Source organism: Mobula birostris, chromosome 25 (assembly GCF_030028105.1).
Source record: "Mobula birostris isolate sMobBir1 chromosome 25, sMobBir1.hap1, whole genome shotgun sequence".
Taxonomy (NCBI): domain Eukaryota; kingdom Metazoa; phylum Chordata; class Chondrichthyes; order Myliobatiformes; family Myliobatidae; genus Mobula; species Mobula birostris.
This window is the reverse complement of record NC_092394.1, coordinates 28,043,368-28,061,754: the sequence shown is the minus strand read 5'-3', so window position 1 is coordinate 28,061,754 and position 18,387 is coordinate 28,043,368. Positions and strand designations below refer to the sequence as shown.

General features: G+C 40.3%; 2 protein-coding genes across 6 annotated transcripts in view; one reads left to right on the top strand and one right to left on the bottom strand.

Moving 5' to 3' along the window:
- rilp (Rab interacting lysosomal protein) overlaps positions 1-4,940 on the top strand; it is a 63,656-nt gene extending 58,716 nt beyond the window's left edge. For 3 of the 5 annotated variants that reach the window (XM_072243681.1, XM_072243682.1, XM_072243685.1), the window contains 2 exons: positions 2,325-2,436; positions 4,405-4,517. In XM_072243681.1, coding sequence (XP_072099782.1) covers positions 2,325-2,436; positions 4,405-4,428 — 136 coding nt within the window. In that variant the 3' untranslated portion in view covers positions 4,429-4,517. Of the gene's footprint in view, positions 1-2,324; positions 2,437-4,404 lie in introns of all 5 variants that reach the window. The other 2 variants (XM_072243684.1, XM_072243686.1) reach the window with 1 other exon arrangement.
- A 2,201-nt stretch (positions 4,941-7,141) lies between these two features.
- On the bottom strand, positions 7,142-17,960 carry txndc17 (thioredoxin domain containing 17). The gene is made up of 4 exons (XM_072243687.1): positions 17,687-17,960; positions 14,992-15,073; positions 12,240-12,315; positions 7,142-8,043 (listed from the first exon to the last, which is right to left on the bottom strand). The coding sequence occupies exons 1-4, from the start codon at positions 17,820-17,822 to the stop codon at positions 7,975-7,977; spliced, it is 363 nt and encodes a 120-aa protein (XP_072099788.1). The 5' UTR covers positions 17,823-17,960; the 3' UTR covers positions 7,142-7,974.
- Between the last annotated feature and the right edge of the window lie 427 nt (positions 17,961-18,387).

Sequence of the window (18,387 nt, the reverse complement as noted above, 5' to 3'; positions counted from 1 at the left end):
TGCACTGCCAGGAGTGGTAGTAGAAGCAGAATCATTGGAAATATTTAAGAGACTGGACAAAAGGAAAATGAAGGGCTGTCAGGGAGGGAAAGATTAGATTGGTCTTGGAATAGGTTAAAAGGCTGGCACAACATTGTGGGCCAAAGGGCTGGTACTGTGCTGTACTGTTTTATGTTCAACGTTGCCAATGTAAATTCAAGCCGATGACAAAACTGACCAGTTGCCTATTTATAAAGCAAATACTAGTTTTAAATAACCAAAACCATTTCTATTAAAATACTACAAAGTAGATTACAAATTACTACATCACATCAGCATAAAAGCCATACCTTTTGTGTGAATTCACATCAGAAATTTTTTCATGTGACTTCGTAATTATAACGAAATACTTCATTTTTCCCTGTCCCTGCAAAGTTTTGCTACCCAATTCCCTTGAGATTTTATAATACTCTGAATCTTCCTTCTGCTACATCTGTCAATGTGAGATTGGCATCTTTGCAAACGTGACTTTATTGCATACCTGTGTAATTCTACACCTTAAATGGAGATGTTGCCTTGCTCTCCATCGGTTTTTTTTAGGCGACTGGGTTCCTTGACTGTCTGATATCTCCATCCATTCCTGTGTTTTCTTTGGAAGGTATCCATTATGTCCCCAGTCAGTGAGTTTCCTTTTCTCTGTAATGATGAAGGGAAGCTTTTTGCTATTTTAGGGAGTTAAATACCAGTCAAGACTAATTTTTGATATTTGTTCAGAGACTTCACATTGTCACATTTTACTCACTTGACGAAGTAATTTTTTGCCCATTATTTAATTTTGACAAATTAACCTACCCAGTATGTCTTTGGACTGTGGGAAGAAACTGGAGCACCTAGGGAAAACACTCATTCCCTGGGGAGGACGTACCGAGACTCCTTGCAGAGGACACTGGAATTGAACTTCAAACTCCGACACCCTGAGCTGTGATAGCTTCGCACTGAACGCTACACTGCTGTGCCACCGAATTTATGTTATACGTATTAAGAATTGGCTTAAGTTCTTTAATGGCAACCAGTTGTTTTATAAATAAGCAATTGGTGACCTTCTAAGCAGCTTGAATTTACTCTAGTAATTCTGCCAAATATGCTCCTTTTAGACTAGTAAAAGTTCGCTTGTCAAAATGCTGGTGCACAAGTGAGATCAATAGAACAGATTATGTACCATCACAGAAGGAGCACCATAAACTACTTCAGTGTCGTAACACTTTATCCTGTAGAAATCTCTCAGCCTCCATGTGCCTGTTGAGTCTGTCCCTGAAGGTTGGCTTGTTACATTGATTACTCTTGACAATCAAGAAGTCAAATCATCTCTCTGTTTCATCTGTTACAGACAAGATGTCTAATCAAATCATAAATACTCTCATTCAAACTATCCTGCCCTGCTGATCTGATCTTTATGCATTTCTCTTCAGAATCTTTTCTGTCTCCAACATCGCAATAGAAAAATATCTCCACAATCTGATGGCTTGTTGGATAAGTTGCACACCGAAACAAAAGCGGAGATATTTATTCATCTGTATAATGTTGAATGGGACCAGGCCACTCAGCCCAATTACTTCATGTTAGTTTTTAGTAGTTCCCTTTCTTCCTTTATTCCATCATTTTACTACTCCTAATTATATCCTTCTCACAACGTCCCTTTGTTCTCAATTTTTTTTCTCTTGAGAAAATGGGATAGAGAGAAACCATGGTGCTTAGACTTGACTAACTGGTGACCTAAAACTTATAAAAGCCCATCTGATAGTCTAAGCAAACAGATGCTGCAACGCTGTTATTCTTAGTCTAAAAATTGATTCCGCCATGTACAGTCCCATTCTTTCTTTGAAAAAGGAAGTTTACAGTAATAACCTAATCACACATTACTGACCCCACCGCACCCAACTGCACAGGCCCTACAGCTTCATGCTCCTCTGCAAAATTAACTTCTTTCTTGTACATGGGCCTTTCTTATCTCAGAGGCTGTACTTTTGCTTCCCGTCAGATCATAGGTTCTAACTCTAGTCCAGAAACCCCAGGTACAAATTTCTCTAGTAAGGCATCACACTGCCAGAGGTTCAGTATCCCAGAGGTGATGTTAAACCATATTGTTCACCTCTCTTAACTCCGTCCACACACATTTCCAGGTGAAAAATAATTCCAATTGTCAGTAAAACTATTTCTGCCACCATTTTCCTTGTTAAGGAAATCCCTTAAAGTGTTCTCCGGTAGCTGTGAAGTTTTAGAACTGGTAGTTGCCCATGCATATATAGTTGATAGCATTCTCTATTCACTGTAACCTCCCTTTACAGGTCACCCACAACTGCATATCCACCTCCAGATGGGAGGGTGGGTCAGTCTGGTAAGACTGTCCCACGGCAGTCATCATTAATTCTCCATGACCAGTTGTCACATGCAATACAGGTGGGTTCTGCTAGATAGTGGCCCTTAGGGGAGGTTTTCCTGCTGAGTTATCTCGTGATTGTCTGCCACTCCATTAAGTGCTGTGGCTAAGAAATAACGATGTATTTTCCCAGTGAGTGAGTCTCCTAATCAGGGAAAGAAAGATACATTCAGCTGAGAGCTGCCAGGAAACCAAATGCCATTGACTAAGTACATGCAAGCATGGAGTCCCATCACATTCTATAGAATAGCTTGATAGTAAGATGAGAGTATACTTTGTGACTCATGCCAATGACCTTTGCTCAGACCCAGATTATCAAGCTGAAATGTTAACCCCAATCTTTTAGGTGCAATCTGACTTGCTGAGTTTTCATAGTGGAAATTTGTCCTCCACTGTTGGCCAGAGGTTCAAATTCCCGGCAGGTGTACTTTGTACAATGCTTCCAAAATTTGTTTCCATTGACTGAACTTCAGATGTGGAGTATGCTTATCAATGAGATGAATGTTCTCAATCTGAGACATTGTCTGCCCATTTGTTTCCTCATATGTTGCCTGATCCACTGAGTTCCTCCAGCACTTTGTTTGTTGCTTCAGATTGCCCCATCGACAGTCATTCCTCTGTTTATCAACTACTGCTTTGCATTTTTAGTGTAGGTTACCAAGGCAAATTTTCCACAGAAATTTATTTTTAGCAGGTGCATTCATTTTGTTTTATAACAGACCAACACAAAGCCGTGTTTATATTCATACAACTGCATCAACTTGTTAATTTGAGTTGGTGGCAATATTTGGCAAAGTAGTTTATTTCATTGAAACAAATCCATGAGACCTAATTTGAGTCTCTTATGAATGTATTTGATGGCAGGAGAGGAGATGTGTGCTTTCCTTCTAATTCTCCACTCTTCTAAAAGTGATGAGTGGTGCTACAGATCACCTTGCTCCCCAGCAGCATCACATTCAAATCCAAAGTTTGTGTGCACCTGCAAAAACTTTCCAGCTGGAGTCTTAATGCTGAACAGGGCAAGGAAAAAAGTAAATGTTTCCATTTTCCCCAAAATCAACAATTGTAGCAGTCACTGCTTCCCTTCCTAAGTTGGGCAGCTCTTCCCAAACCAGGGGTTGAACTGCTGTGTAGGGCAAATTTCCACATCTATGCGGTGGAAATTCCAATGGCAGGACATCCTGAGGTAAACTGAACTTTAAAAGCATTTGTCTTATCCTGTAATGGAATTGTAGTCTCTGGGTGGGAACTAAGTTTGAGTAATTGTGGTGACAAACCAATCTGTCTGTTGTTGATAAGAAGAAAACCTCTATGCTTTAGATGAAATTAATGCCCTCCCTTTTTTTTTAAAAAAAGGAAATTACGAACTGGATAATCACCCTGATGCAGTAATTTATTTGATGGAAATGTTAAGACTTGTTCTTTTACTATCTATTTTCACAGGAATTGCAATCAGCTTAAAGACATTCTTATTAAAAAGAAACACATTCTGTAACTTTTAATTGTAAAGGTGAGAGTAAGAGTTCGGCACGGACTAGAAGGGCTGAGATGGCCTGTTTCCGTGCTGTCATTGTTATATGGTTATATGGTATTTCTGACATGTTGAATTTGAGATGAAGCTGAATACAGCTCTACAACCCATTGCTTACTGATTTTTTTACCATTGTCAGTAGTGCTTAGAAGTTAAATTTTTTGTCTCTGCAGATTTGTTTTCCTGTTTTTTTTTTCTCCTGCCCTATGCTGATCTGAAAGAATTAAATGCATGTTTTCTGCACTGCAGCTTTTTAGTTGAGGCTGAATACCAAGTTTTGGTTTCTGGTGAGGAATCTGGTATTTCAATGCAAGGAGTGCAATGAGGTGCGCTAAATGTTTTGTACAGTGCTGTCCATTAGTCCCTGAATTAAATGATATTTAATTGACGATTGTTATTTCATCATATATGAACTGCTTCGCTGTTGCAGATTATTCTGTTCTTTTTGTTCCTACAGATTTGGGTTTCTTTACTTAGGTAACAGTGCCAAAACAGCATCAACCACGAAAGCCTCATCTGAAGTCTGGGAGGTGATTGACCACCAACAAGGTGGACCTGTATGAGTAATGTTCACAAACCAAAGAATAAAACTGAGGGGAAGTGTATCTGTATATATTTTTTCAGAAGCTGTTTTGACTTGCTATATTTGTTGCTTTTAAATCACAGTACACCTCCTTGTTAAAGAGGGGTTGCATTTCTAGCAAACTGCTAGATATTTTCTATAATACAAACCTTTGACAAAAATGTCATTTATAGTTTATTTCATATTTTATATTAATTATTTTCTCATTTCTGTAAGTTAATTATTCTCCATCTCAATTTTTGGTAGTGATTTTTGTGAATTTAAAAAAAAACACAAATTGTTCAAATTGCCATTATGTGGGGGGTACACAGTACAAGAATTTTATGATTTAATTTAATCAACGTACCCAATTTTACAACTTTGTATAATTTGTAAATATTTTTAAACTGTTTAAATAAATGCCTATTTGAAGTTAACTTATGTAAACACGTGTCAAAACTTTATTTTTATGAGACCTCCTATTACAATGGCTTACTCTTGGTTACACTTTAGAAGCCCGATTTTTAGGGAAGAGTACTTGGTAAAACAAAAGCAGGAAAGTGGGCCAAAATATTCTTACCTTCTTTTCACTCTTATCAGAATTCCTTGTTTTTCCAAATGGGTGTGGGCTTCAAAGTGACACTGGGAAGGTGAAATGACAGTTTCTGAAGCTGCCAGCCCTTGGGTTGATTCATGAGCTCAAGGTAATTGTCTGCCCTCTGACTCTCACACTTGCCCAAGTCTCTCAGAATAAGCTGCACATGTACTGGCATTTCTCATTATCTGTGAGAAAGGGTTTAAAACCCCACACCTCAACCACTATTCCAACCCCAGAGTCTTCCACATATTTTTGGGGAAAGATGAGTGTATTGATAATATATTCCATTGAAGTTGAACAGTGTACACGTAACAATGTCTAATATGAGCGGGCATAATTTAAGAGTGATTGGAGGAGTGTATCAGGGGAGGATGTCAGAGACAGAGAACATTTTATACAGAGAGGTAGGTGCATGGAATGCTGCCCAGGGGTGGTAGGTGGGGGGAGGACAGATACATTAGGGGTATCTAAAAGACACTTGGGCACATAGATGAAAGGAAAATGGAGGTCTTTGTGGAAAGGAAGAGTTGAATTGATCTTGAAATAGGTTAAAAGGTCAGTACAACATTGTGGGCTGAAGGGCCTGTACTGACAAATAGTCATACTTTATTGATCCCAGGGGAAATTGGTTTTCATTACAGTGGCACCATAAATAATAAGTAGTAATAAAACCATAAATAGTTAAATAGTAATATGTAAATTATGCCAGGAAATAAGTCCAGGACCAGCCTATTGTCTCAGGGTGTCTGACCCTCCAAGGGAGGATTTGTAAATTTTGATGGCCACAGGCAGGAATGACTTCCTATGACGCTCTGTGTTGCACCTCGGTGGAATGAGTCTCTGGCTGAATGTACTCCTGTGCCCACCTAGTACATTATGTAGTGGATGGGAGACATTGTCCAAGATGACATGCTCTGACCCTTCTTGTAGACAGCCTCAGTGTTCTTTGACAGGTCCAGTTTATTGTCAATTCGTATCCCCAGGTATTTGTAATCCTCCACCATGTCCACACTGACCCCCTGGCTGGAAACAGGGGTCACCGGTACCTTAGCTCTCCTCAGGTCTACCACCAGCTCCTTAGTCTTTTTCACATTAAGCTGCAGATAATTCTGCTCATACCATGTATCAAAGTTTCCTACCGTATACAGAGAGGTAAGTGCTTCTAGAGAGGTAGGTCTTCTATAATGGCAAGTATTCCTTCCCTCCCCCAAAGACATCCCATATTACAAGCATGGAAGTGCATTTCTGAAGTGGCTATTAGTCACTTTGATTCAGGAAACACAAGAGTGCCAGACATTTTGCATTGGTTCTAAATACTGAATTTTGGTTTTAATACTCAATTATTCAGTTTTATTAATGGCTCAATAAATATTTTATGCATTTCTTATAATGAACCTTAAATATTTAATATGAAGTACTTATATGCATCATAACTGTTCTCAATGCTACTTTAGTAAGTTACTTTGAAATGCAATATTTAAGTTGCTAAAATTAGAAGCCAGATAAAGACAAATTCTAGAAGCCTGTATCTTGCTGTGACATTGCAAATAGTTGGTACAAACCAACTTTCAAATTTCTGAAATTGTACTGAATTGCTAAAACTCTAGAATTAATTGAATGATGGATGCTAGCAAATGTGTTGCTTTGTTCTATTGCTGGGGCCCAGGTAGTCCAATGGCAAAGCCATTGGCTGGGATTTTACCAATATTACACTGACCTTGAAATTAAACAATTTGCATTTTAATTAATTCCTTTCTATTAACCTTTCAACTAATTGAAAGGAATTTTGATAGTATATTCCTTTACATAAATTTCATAACAATTTTTTAATTCCATCTTTTTCAAAGATTTGTAAATTGCATAAGGGCAAAGTTCCATCATATAATCGCTGTAACTTAGTGGCGCCCCAATTTTGGGTGGGGAAAGGTAGAATATTTAATATAACTCAGAAAAGATTACTTCTCCCCTTTATAACACAGTATATTATGTGAATCATGAGTAGAGGTAATTTGTCAATTCAAGGGAGAGTAACACTGATGCATATACAGTTTATTAAAATACCTTGATTTAACATCAAAATATTTCATTGCAAATAATGTTTTTGCCTGTGAATACTTGCACTAATCTCAGGTCATCATAGAATACCATGATACTGAAGGCCACACTGCACATTAATTGTGCCATCCAGTATCATTACATCTTGCGTGTTTGATCATTTGTCTCTAACATGTCATGCTTGAGAACCATGTTCATGCTACTTAGCAAAACAAAAAAAAAAAATATGCTGGAGGAATTCAATAGGAATCATTAACACTTAAGGTCAAAAACTTAAAACATCAATTCTGATCCCACCCTCAGGTACTGCTTAACCCAAGTTCATCCACCAGGTTCTTCATTGCTCCATATTCCAGCACCTGCAGTCTCATCTCCATTTAAAAACCCATAATGCTTATGGAGACATCCCCCATATTAAAATACAACTGAATGCTAGATTTAGCAGAATGAAATTTTCTGTTACAGTAATTAACCATCTTGATATTATAAATATGACAGTTGATACTACCTCTTGAAACATTATCAATCCAAATTACACCTTAAATGCCAGTAGTTTGCAAATTAAATAAGATTATTTTTCTCCGTTATGTACATCCTTTTGAACATCTGGAAAACACCTGATTTTAAATACATTGCCTCAACATCTGCAAACTTGTACTTGACCTGATTTCATTTTGTTAGAAGACAATTAAACAAGGCAAAATTAGAAATGTAGTTCATTTGCATTCAATGATGGAAAATCATCCAGAACAATAAGATAAATCAGGTAGAATGCTTGGACATGAATCCAAGATTGAAAGATTAGGAAGTGTTCAGTCTTCTGTGAAGAGCAATTGCACAAGTTCTGGCTTGAGTAGTTCCTCTTCAACCAGCTTTTGAGGCTGAAATACAAAATCAATTTGTGAAAAGATGTCTCGCAAACTGATGCTGATGAAGTTTTGATCTATGTTGATGAAGAATTTAAACGATCCCCCAAGTTGCTAAGTTATTTTTAAAATGGCAATACTTTTTAAATGTTAAGGAAACAAAAAAACAAATCACTGAAGTATATAGTACTTCGGTACATATTGAACACAGGTAATAATCAAAAAGTATAGCAGAGCCTATAAAGTGTGTACAGGGTTTAACAGCTTGCTGGTACTACCTATTTGTTTTACATCACATTTTCTAAATTCCTTTGTAATTGCTGTCCAGCTTCAGGTAATGCCACATGTACCAAAATATTCTACTACTTATTACCTTGGACAAGTGCCCTGAACAGCACTTAATCCAATACTCTAACCAGGACTGAAGCAAAACAAAACTGCAAATGGAAATGAAAGGTTACAAAGCTGAAAACTTCACTTTCTCTCCTGAATGCTACAAGCACTCAACATTTGTGCTTTGGATTCCAACCAACAACTTCTAATAAATCTTGCATTTAAACTCGACAAAACCAAAAATCTTGTTTCCTTTTTAACAGCAGTGGTAAAGTTGAAATTGAACATCTCTACCAACAAAAATTACCTCAATTTTATCATACATTTTTGTATACTCATCACAAGTTGAATAGGAAAAAAAAAGTGGTTTTCAAGATAGTACCAGTGACCAATGGTGACATTCTGCAGGAAGCTCACAAAACTATTTCCATTTTTTTTCAAATATGATTCTACTACCAAGCTGTGGTGATTGGGATCCATGATTTACATTCTGATGGTGTGTTTTTGGGCCGAATGAGCGATCTGGCACTTTGCTGTCTCAGAGGGAGTTTGGTGAGGTTTGGAACAGAGTATGCAGCCTGAAGATGGGGCACGAGCCCATGATTGACTCCATTCCTTCTCTCCAAATGAGGCATTAAGCAAAGACTGAAGTTGACACCAGCGAGAGTAGAGGATGGGCAGGTGTTCGGTGCTGCCTGCCTGCTTTTGACCAGTCTTCTCCCTCTTGCTGGCTGCCATCAGAGCAAAGTGCAGGAGTCTTGAGAACCACTTTGCAAGGACTGATCAATGAGGAACATCAATTCCTTAGCTCTACTCAATGCTTCTATACCTTCTGACCCTATGTCACCTCTAATAGGATTTCATTTTTTCCACCAGCAGAGCCACTACCCCCCCCCCCACTCTGCCTTCCTGCCTGTCCTTTTGATACCATGAGTACCTTGGATGTTAAGTTCCCAGCTATTATCTTTTCAGCCACAATTCAGTGATACCCACGTCATACACACTACAAGTTAATCTACCTTATTCCAAATACTGTGTGCTTTCAAATGTAACACCTTCTGTCCTGCATTCACCATTTTCAATTTTGTCCGCCGTTTACACTGCTACTCACCCTATTGACTGCAATTTTGCCCTATCATCAGCCTCTCCCTCCTTGCTGGTAGTCTCATTACATGCTGCCTCTGTTTGTAAACCAACTACCCCAACCTCAGCACTATCACTCCAGTTCCCACCCCCCCGCCAAATTAGTTTAAACTTTCCTAAACTGCTCCAACAAACCTGCCGAAGAATGGCCTGTGGCCAGCAGTGGATTAACAGCGTGGCACTGAACTGAACTAAACTGAGTACGACGGGACTCTTGGTTTGCTGTTTTATACTCTATGCACTGTTCCCTTGCTTCTTGCCGCTTGCGCAGTTTGTTATTTTTTCACGTGTTCGGGGTTTAATGTTTTTCTTGAACGGGTTCCGTGGCGTTTCTTTGTTTTGCCGCTGCCTGCCGGAGGATGAATCTGGGTTGTACACTGTACACATACTTTAATAATAAATTTTCTTTGAATCTTCAAAATAAATTATTTCCAGATAGACAAAATTTGTGAAGGAATTTATAAAGGAAAAAAGAAAAAGTAATTTAGAACATAGAATAGAAACATAGAAAACCTACTGCACAATACAGGCCCTTTGGCCCACAAAGCAGTGCCGAACATGTCCCTACCTTAGAACTACCTAGGCTTTACCCATAGCCCTCTATTTTTTTAAGCTCCATGTACCTGTCCAGCAGTCTCTTAAAAGACCCTATCGTATCCACCTCCACCACCGTCACCGGCAGTCCATTCCACACACTCACCACTCTCTGCGTAAAAAAACTTACCCTTGACATCTCCTCTGTACCTGCTTCCAAGCACCTTAAAACTGTGCCTCTTGTGCTAGCCATTCCAGCTCTGGGAAAAAACCTCTGACTATCCACACGATCAATGTCTCTCATCATCTTATACACCTCTACCAGGTAACCTCTCATCCTCCGTCGCTCCAAGGAAAAAAGCCCGAGTTCACTCAACCTATTCTCACAAGGCATGCTCCCAAAACCAGGCAACATCCTTGTAAATCTCCTCAGCACCCTTTCCATAGTTTCCACATCCTTCCCATAGTGAGGCAACCAGAACTGAGCACAGTACTCCAAGTGGGGTCTGACCAGAGTCCTATATAGCTGCAACATTACCTCTTGGCTCCACAATTGATGAAAGCCAACGCACCATATGCTTTCTTAACCAGAGTCAGCTTGCGTAGCAGCTTTGAAGTGTCCTATGGACTCGGATCCCAAGATCCCTCTGATCCTCCACACTGCCAAGAGTCTTACCATTAATACTATATTCTGACATCATATTTGACCTACCAAAATGAACCACCTCACACTTATCTGGGTTGAACTCCATCTGCCACTTCTCAGCCCAGTTTTGCATCCTATCAATGTCCCGCTGTAACCTCTGACAGCCCTCCACACTATCCACAACACCCCCAACCTTTGTGTCATCAGCTCATTTACTAACCCATCCCTGCACTTCTTCATCCAAGTCATTTATAAAAATCATGAAGAGTAGGGGTCCCAGAACAGATCCCTGAGGGACACCACTGGTCACCGACCTCCATGCAGAATATGACCCATCTACAGCCACTCGCTGCCTTCTGTGGGCAAGCCAGTTCTGAATCCATAAAGCAATGTCCCCTGGGATCCCATCATCAAAAAGTTCAATCAGGCTCTTGAGGCACGACCTGCCTTTCACAAAGCCATGCTGACTATTCCTAATCATATTATGCCTCTCCAAATGTTCATAAATCCTGCCTCTTACGATCTTCTCCATCAACTTACCAACCACTGAAGTAAAACTCACTGGTCTATAATTTCCTGGGCTATCTCTTTTCCCTTTCTTGAATAATGCAACAACATCTGCAACCCTCCAATCCTCTGGAACCTCTCCCATTCCCATTGATGATGCAAAGATCATCGCCAGAGGTTCAGCAATCTCCTCCCTCGCCTCCCATAGTAACCTGGGGTACATCTCATCCGGTCCCAGTGACTTATTCAACTTGATGCTTTCAAAAGCTCCAGCTTAATATCTACATGCTCAAGCTTTTCAGTCCGCTATGAGTCAGTAGTGAATATTGAAGCAAAGTATTCATTAAGTACCTTTGCTATCTCCTCCAATTCCATACACACTTTTCCACCGTCGTACTTGATTGGTCCTATTCTCTCATGTCTTAGCCTCTTGCTCTTCACATACTTGTAGAATGCCTTGGGGTTTTCCTTAATCCTGTCCGCCAAGGCCTTCTCATGGCCCCTTCTGACTCTCCTAATTTCTTTCTTAAGCTCCTTCCTTCCAGCCTTATAATCTTCTAGATCTCTATCATTACCTAGTTTTTTTGAACCTTTCATAAGCTCTCTTTTCTTCTTGACTAGATTTTCAACAGCCTTTGTACACCACAGTTCCTGTACCCTACCACCCTTTCCCTGTCTCATTGGAACGTACCTGTGCAGAACTCCACACAAATATCCCTTGAACATTTGCCACATTCCTTCCATACATTTCCCTGAGAACTTCTGTTCCCAATTTATGCTTCCAAGTTCCTGCCTGATAGCCTCATATTTTCCCTTACTCCAATTAAACGCTTTCCTAGCTTGTCTGTTCCTATCCCTCTCCAATGTTATGGTAAAGGAAATAGAATTGTGAATTTGAAGCTTAAATATTTGAAAAGTCATTGATCATCCATCTGAGGAAAAATACACATCTTGCATAGAGATCAAAGAGAACAACCTTAGATATTTATGATACAATGTAAAACATTTAAAGGGAAAATGAGACAGAGGAAGAATGTTCTTTACTCACTGTGCCATATTTCATGAGAGTCGGTACTCCATTGACTTTCAGTTCTGTTCGAAACTTGTTTTTAAGATCCTTCCATCTGATCAAGGACAAGATGCAAATAGAAAATAGACATGTTAGTTACACCTACAAAAGTCAGTGTCGCTAAACAGAGCAACACACATCAAAGTTGCTGGTGAACGCAGCAGGCCAGGCAGCATCTCTAGGAAGAGGTACAGTCGACGTAGGGTCTCAGCCTGAAACGTCAACTGTACCTCTTCCTAGAGATGCTGCCTGGCCTGCTGCGTTCACTAGCAACTTTGATGTGTGTTGCTTGAATTTCCAGCATCTACAGAATTCCTGTTGTTTACGTCGCTAAACAGAACCGTGGCACAGTATTTTGTGAAGTTTTCAAAGCTGTGCCTTAGAACTGTTTTTCTATCTGGTAGTTACTTAACAGCATGGCCTAGAAAGTAAAGCTAGAGTTTCAATGCAGAAGTACAAATTAAACCATCAACAAAATGAGTGTGACTTGCACCCCAAAAATTTTTAAATTAACATGAATTTTTCTCCAACTTCTATAAGCGAGTCCAATACTATAAGTGGGGCATTAAAATCACTAAGTACAGGGCATAAACCACAGATAGAGATACTCTGATCCTCAATGTGTGTGGGAAGACATCAGGTCCATCACTATAAAAGAAAGATCTTTTGCCTTGCAAACAACAACATCACACTAGCTGAGGAGCTAATAAGCTTCTTTGCTTGGTTTGACAGGAATAACAACAAACCAGTGATAAAGGCCTTGACACCCGAGGAGGACGAAGTGCTGACACTGAGCACACACTGAGTGAGGCATACTCTCCACAGAATCAGCACACGCAGAGCAGCTGGATCAGACAGCGTAACTGCGCGGGTCCTCAGACTACAAAGACCAGCTGGCAGAGTGTTTTTACTGAAATCTATAACCTCTCTCTGTCCTGTGCTGTGGTCCTCGCATGCTTGAAACTGTCAACCATCATACCAATCTCAAAGGAGTCAGCGCTAACATACCTGAACAACTACTGACTGGCCACACTCAACCCCATGGCTGCCGAGTGCCTGAAGAGAATGGTTATGTCCCACAGTAAGATTGCCACACCTGCTACTTTGGACTTGCACCAGTTTGCCTATAAGGCAAACAGATCAACCAACAGCTGCATCTCCATTGCTCTCCACATCGTATTGGAACACCTGAAGCACAATGATACTCATATCCAAATGCTTTTTATCCACTACAGTTCTTCCTTCAACACAAAGTTGATTGGTTCAATACAAACTACACTATTTGGGACTCAATACATCTATTAATAACTGGGTTCTGTAGTTTTAAAAAACAATTGCATCCAGACAGTCAGACTTGGCAAGTACGCATCAACCTCCCTGACCCTGAACACCAGTGAACTGCAGGGATGTGCGCTGAGCCCGCTCCGTTAGACTCTATTCACCCATGCCTATATCACCAACTCCATCATCAGTGAGTGGAGTAATTACAAATAACAAATAAACAGGTGCAGAAACTGTCTGAATGGTGCAAAAACTATAATCTAGCACTCAACATCAACCAAACTAGAGAAATGATTACCAGTTTCAGAAAATCATGAAGGCATGAACAAGTTCCACTACTCAAATGGTGAAGCAATGGAAAGCATCTCCAGCTTTAAGTTCTTGGGAGTGAACATCCCAGAGAAGCTCTCAGACTACTAATATCTTCTTGATAGTAGGAAAGGCTCTGCAATGCCTATACCATTTTAGGAGCTTAAAGAGAGCAAATCTTTCCCAAAAGCTGCTGGTAAAGCTTGATCAATGTGTAGTGGAGAGCATACTGACACTGCATGGCAGTATGGTACACTAGCTATAAACAAGATCAACCAAAAAGCACTTCAGCAAGAGATCAGGACTGCACAGGACATCATCAGGACACAACTAACAGATATGGAAACTATCTACAACTCGCAGGTGTGCAGCAGGCTCACAAAATCGTGATGGACTCATCCCACCTGTTCAATCTCCTACCATCCAGAGACAGAACCATCTCTGCACAGACATCCAGACTGAAAAAGACCTTTTCCCCCCTCGGGCTGTTGTGCAACTGAACAATGCCCCATTTTAGAGATGTTTGTTTTTAATTCAGTTGTAACTTAAATGTCACTCTAAATAACTCAGACATTATTTTACATTTAGTCATTGTGTTTTTAGTAAATGAATTGCCAGTATGCTGTTTTGCATTGAGTGGACGAGCACTGCAATATCGTTGTCCTCAGCAATGACAATAAAGCTCTAACAATCTGATTTGTTTCAAAAAGGAAAAGCATAACAAGTTACAACATAGGTAATTATATACTTAAAAAGATTTGTAATGCATCCAATTCAAAACAAACATCTGTATTTCCATTTTAAAAATAATTTCACAGAGCATTTTTTAATGTTGATCAGCAGTAATGTCACAGTTCAATTGATTAACTTGTCCTATAACTGATTTTAAAAAACAATTTAGGTATAAAGGTTCTTTAAACCAAAGTCCATGCTTTTCTTTACTGTTTTCTTTACTGAAACCATTTTAATTCTGGAGTGTCTACGCAGGACAGAATGGAATGAAACCTCGCTTTGCTTGTTTCAATATGGAAGTAAGCTATAAAATTATATTTCATGCAATTAACTTTTTATATAATTATACAATGGAATACAAATTCTTCCATTACGATAATGTTACAATTGTTGAAGAAAGGATACTTACTCTGGTCTGGTACCTGTTTGACAATAGATGAAGACAGATCCTTCAGGCATTTTACCTAATTCAGCACGAACTACTGGTTCAGCTGGGGAAAAAAGGAAATTTTTGTATCATTATAATCTAGTGAGTGACCATTTTCATTTACGTAGAAATAATTAGAAAATTAACACCAACAAGCTAATGAGATTACTGAGATTTGGAAAGAATACAAAAAAAGAGAATGAGGCCTCATTGTACTGAATAGAAATCTTCTGAACTTAACGTGACTGAAAAGTGACTACAAAATGTATCCCCACATCACAAAGATGACTTTTAAACTATGAAACTGTTATGATTTACGTACTTGGTTCTTTGTTTGCTTTAAAATTGCTGACGATGGGAAATGGCTCCAGCCTATGTGACACTCTCACCTCCCTTTATTTATATCCTGCAATTTGTCTTTCTCATCATGCCTAAAGCTACTTAAGCACTCATCTAAAGCATCTAAAATGTCTACCAATTGATTGATAATTAGTCTATTAAAAAGGTTCCTTGTCATAGCTGGGGGAGGTAGTAGGGATAAGCTCCTTCTACCTATTAAATGCTCCCAATGTGGTGCGTCTCAGATAGCCTCCGACTGGGTTTTCTGTGTGGCTTAGCTACTGAGTCCAGTGCAACAGCTTCTACTGACAGGAGAAGGGGTAAAGGTGGCTTACTGGCACCTTAAAACCAGTCGTTTCAGGCAGGTGGGGTTCGTCAACCACAGATAGCAGCTCATCTAGGAGAGGGAAAACTCTGATCTCAAACCTGGCTATACCCACTCATGGGAGAGGCTTTGGGAGTAAACCCAGAGGAAGAATCTGGAGCTGGAGTCCCTAAAATCAGTCCGACATTGAGATCAACACAGACTGGCAACCCCAGTGACGCTGCTGGTGCTAAATTAATCAGTCTTTGCCATTCTTTTGGATTAATCAGTTGTGTGAAGAGTGGAGCCTGCTACATGGGCAACAGCTTGCTCTTACTGCCCAGGATCACAGATCAAGTTGACAGCTAGGAAGCACATCCATGGTCGACCCCAAGCAATGGGGGACCTCAGTCTATAAAAACAATATTCAGTTAAACAGTGTACAGCATATTATCCACCATTTGCATCTTTGGCAGTGTATTATTGATGCGAATGTGATACCTATTTTGCAAGTTTCCTTTTACTCTTACAGTGAAACAGTGATTAAACACTGATTCAAAACAATAGCATTCCATTTGACTTTCACATCCATTTGTCTGGTCCACTAACTTAGAAAAAGACAAAAACACCGAGTTCAAATAAGAGACCAAAACGCTAATACAAGCAACACCAACAATAACATTTCTAAGTTCACCGCTGCTGAGAAAAGAAGTATTCTCAGCTGACATGTCTGGGGTGACCCAGCCGATCCTTCTGGTTACTGTATTGTAGGCCTCGAATTCCACCATCAGAAGTCTATGAATTGCTAATCTTGTCTTGTCCACACTGCACCAACTGCTGCTGCTGGGCTATAAACATGCAGTCCCTCATGCATGCAGTTGTAATTTAAATTGCAGTGTTTAAAAACAGCGACTTGAAAGTTTTACTATCAGTGGCAGAGAGTTCCAAACCGGAATGGCCCTAGGGTACAGTGAGTAGCGGTAGCAGTCCTTGTTGGTCTGAATGGTCTTGTCTCAGGGATTGGTTTTGTCGGGTTACTGGTCTGTTATCCTGGTTGCACAAAAAGTGACTAATGTTGGATGGAGTTAATGAATGAGTTTCCTTGTAAATTGTAGTAAGCTTGGCTATTGTACGGCATCTTTGGAGGGTATCCCATTTGAGGTCGAGAAGCATATCTGTAACACTACTGGTCTTTCTGTAATCATTGGTTACAAACCTGGCAGCTCTTCTCTGGACTTTCTCAAGGTTATTGATGTGAATGGTTTGGTAGGAATCCCAAATGGCACTACAGTATTCAAGTCTTGGACAGACGAGAGTTTTATAAGCAATTTCTTTTGTTGTTTTTGAGCAATTCCAGAAGTTACATCATAGAAGGCCAAGGATTTTGTTGGAACTTGAAATGGTTTGGTTGATGTGTTTTGCCCAGCTAAGGTTATCTGACAGTTCAATGCCCAAGTAGGGGTGATGTTTTACATCCTGGAGTGCAACATTTCTCATGAAGTACTGATGATGGTAAAAATTTTTCTTGTGGGTCATTCTCATAATGTAGCACTTTGAGATGTCAAATTTCATCTGCCAGGAGGACTCCCACTTGCACAGCAAGTTAATGTCTTGTTGAAGGGTATTGCAGTCATTTGGAGAATTTATGGGTCTGTACAGAATCAGGTCATCTGCAGTCTGACTTCAGATGTAACACAAGTTGGAAGGTCATTTATAAAGGTTAAAAAAAAGTAGTGGGCCCAAGACAGTGCCCTGTGGTACTCCCGAAAACACTGGACAGTTGGATGAGGATTGCTCGTCGATTAATATTTTCTGGTGCCTTTTAGTTTGAAAGCTTTTGATCCAATCCTTGGTAGAGCCTCGGATGGTCAAGTTAAGCTAACAGGCGTTGATGTGGTACAGTATCAAACGCTAATCCACACAACTCAACATTACACCTTATGTGGAGAAAAGTGGACAAAAGCTTTGCAGTTGAAGGGTTCACATTAAAGCCTTTGTTAGAGTCCCGGGCCCTGAAGTGGCCACGCTGCTCACCTGTTACACAGTCCGGGCACCAGCTCACTCCGTCGGCACCCTTCGAGCCAGTGAAGTAGACGTAGATAGTCTTGCCCTTGTTGTGCTCCACCGCTTTCACGAATTCGTCGTACCCGGACACCTCCACTATAGCCATCGTTCGAAGTAGAGAAACGTTGAGACCGGAATATGAAGGCGGGTAGGTCTGCCGCTGGTTGGGACTTTAAACTTAAGGAGTGCCGCCCTCCACCACACCCCGCCTGAGGAAGGGAAGAGAGAACGGACACGTTTCCGGTTCCGGGAGCCGTCGGTTAGGAGCCGGGGAGCCGGATGGTGGTGTCGTGTCTGTGGGTGCCCGGCAACAGCTGAGCTGCCACCTCCCCGGCCGTTGGTTCGCACTTTGTGGGCACTGACAGGCAAGTGGTGCGGTAAAGCCTCTTTGGTGTCAACAATTTAAAGGGAAAGCTAATGTACCGTTGTCGACACGGGAGATCGCAGATGTTGGAATGGTGTTACAGGAACAGGGCAGCATCGATGGGGGGAGATGGACAGTCGAGGTTTCAGATGGAAACCCTTTATCTGGACTGAAAAAAAAAGTAGAGGGGAGATAGCCAGTATAAAATAAAAACCCCTATCACATATAAACACAAGAGATTCTGCAGATGCTGGAAATCCAGAGCAACTCATACAAAATGCTGGAGGAACTCATCAATTTAGGAAGC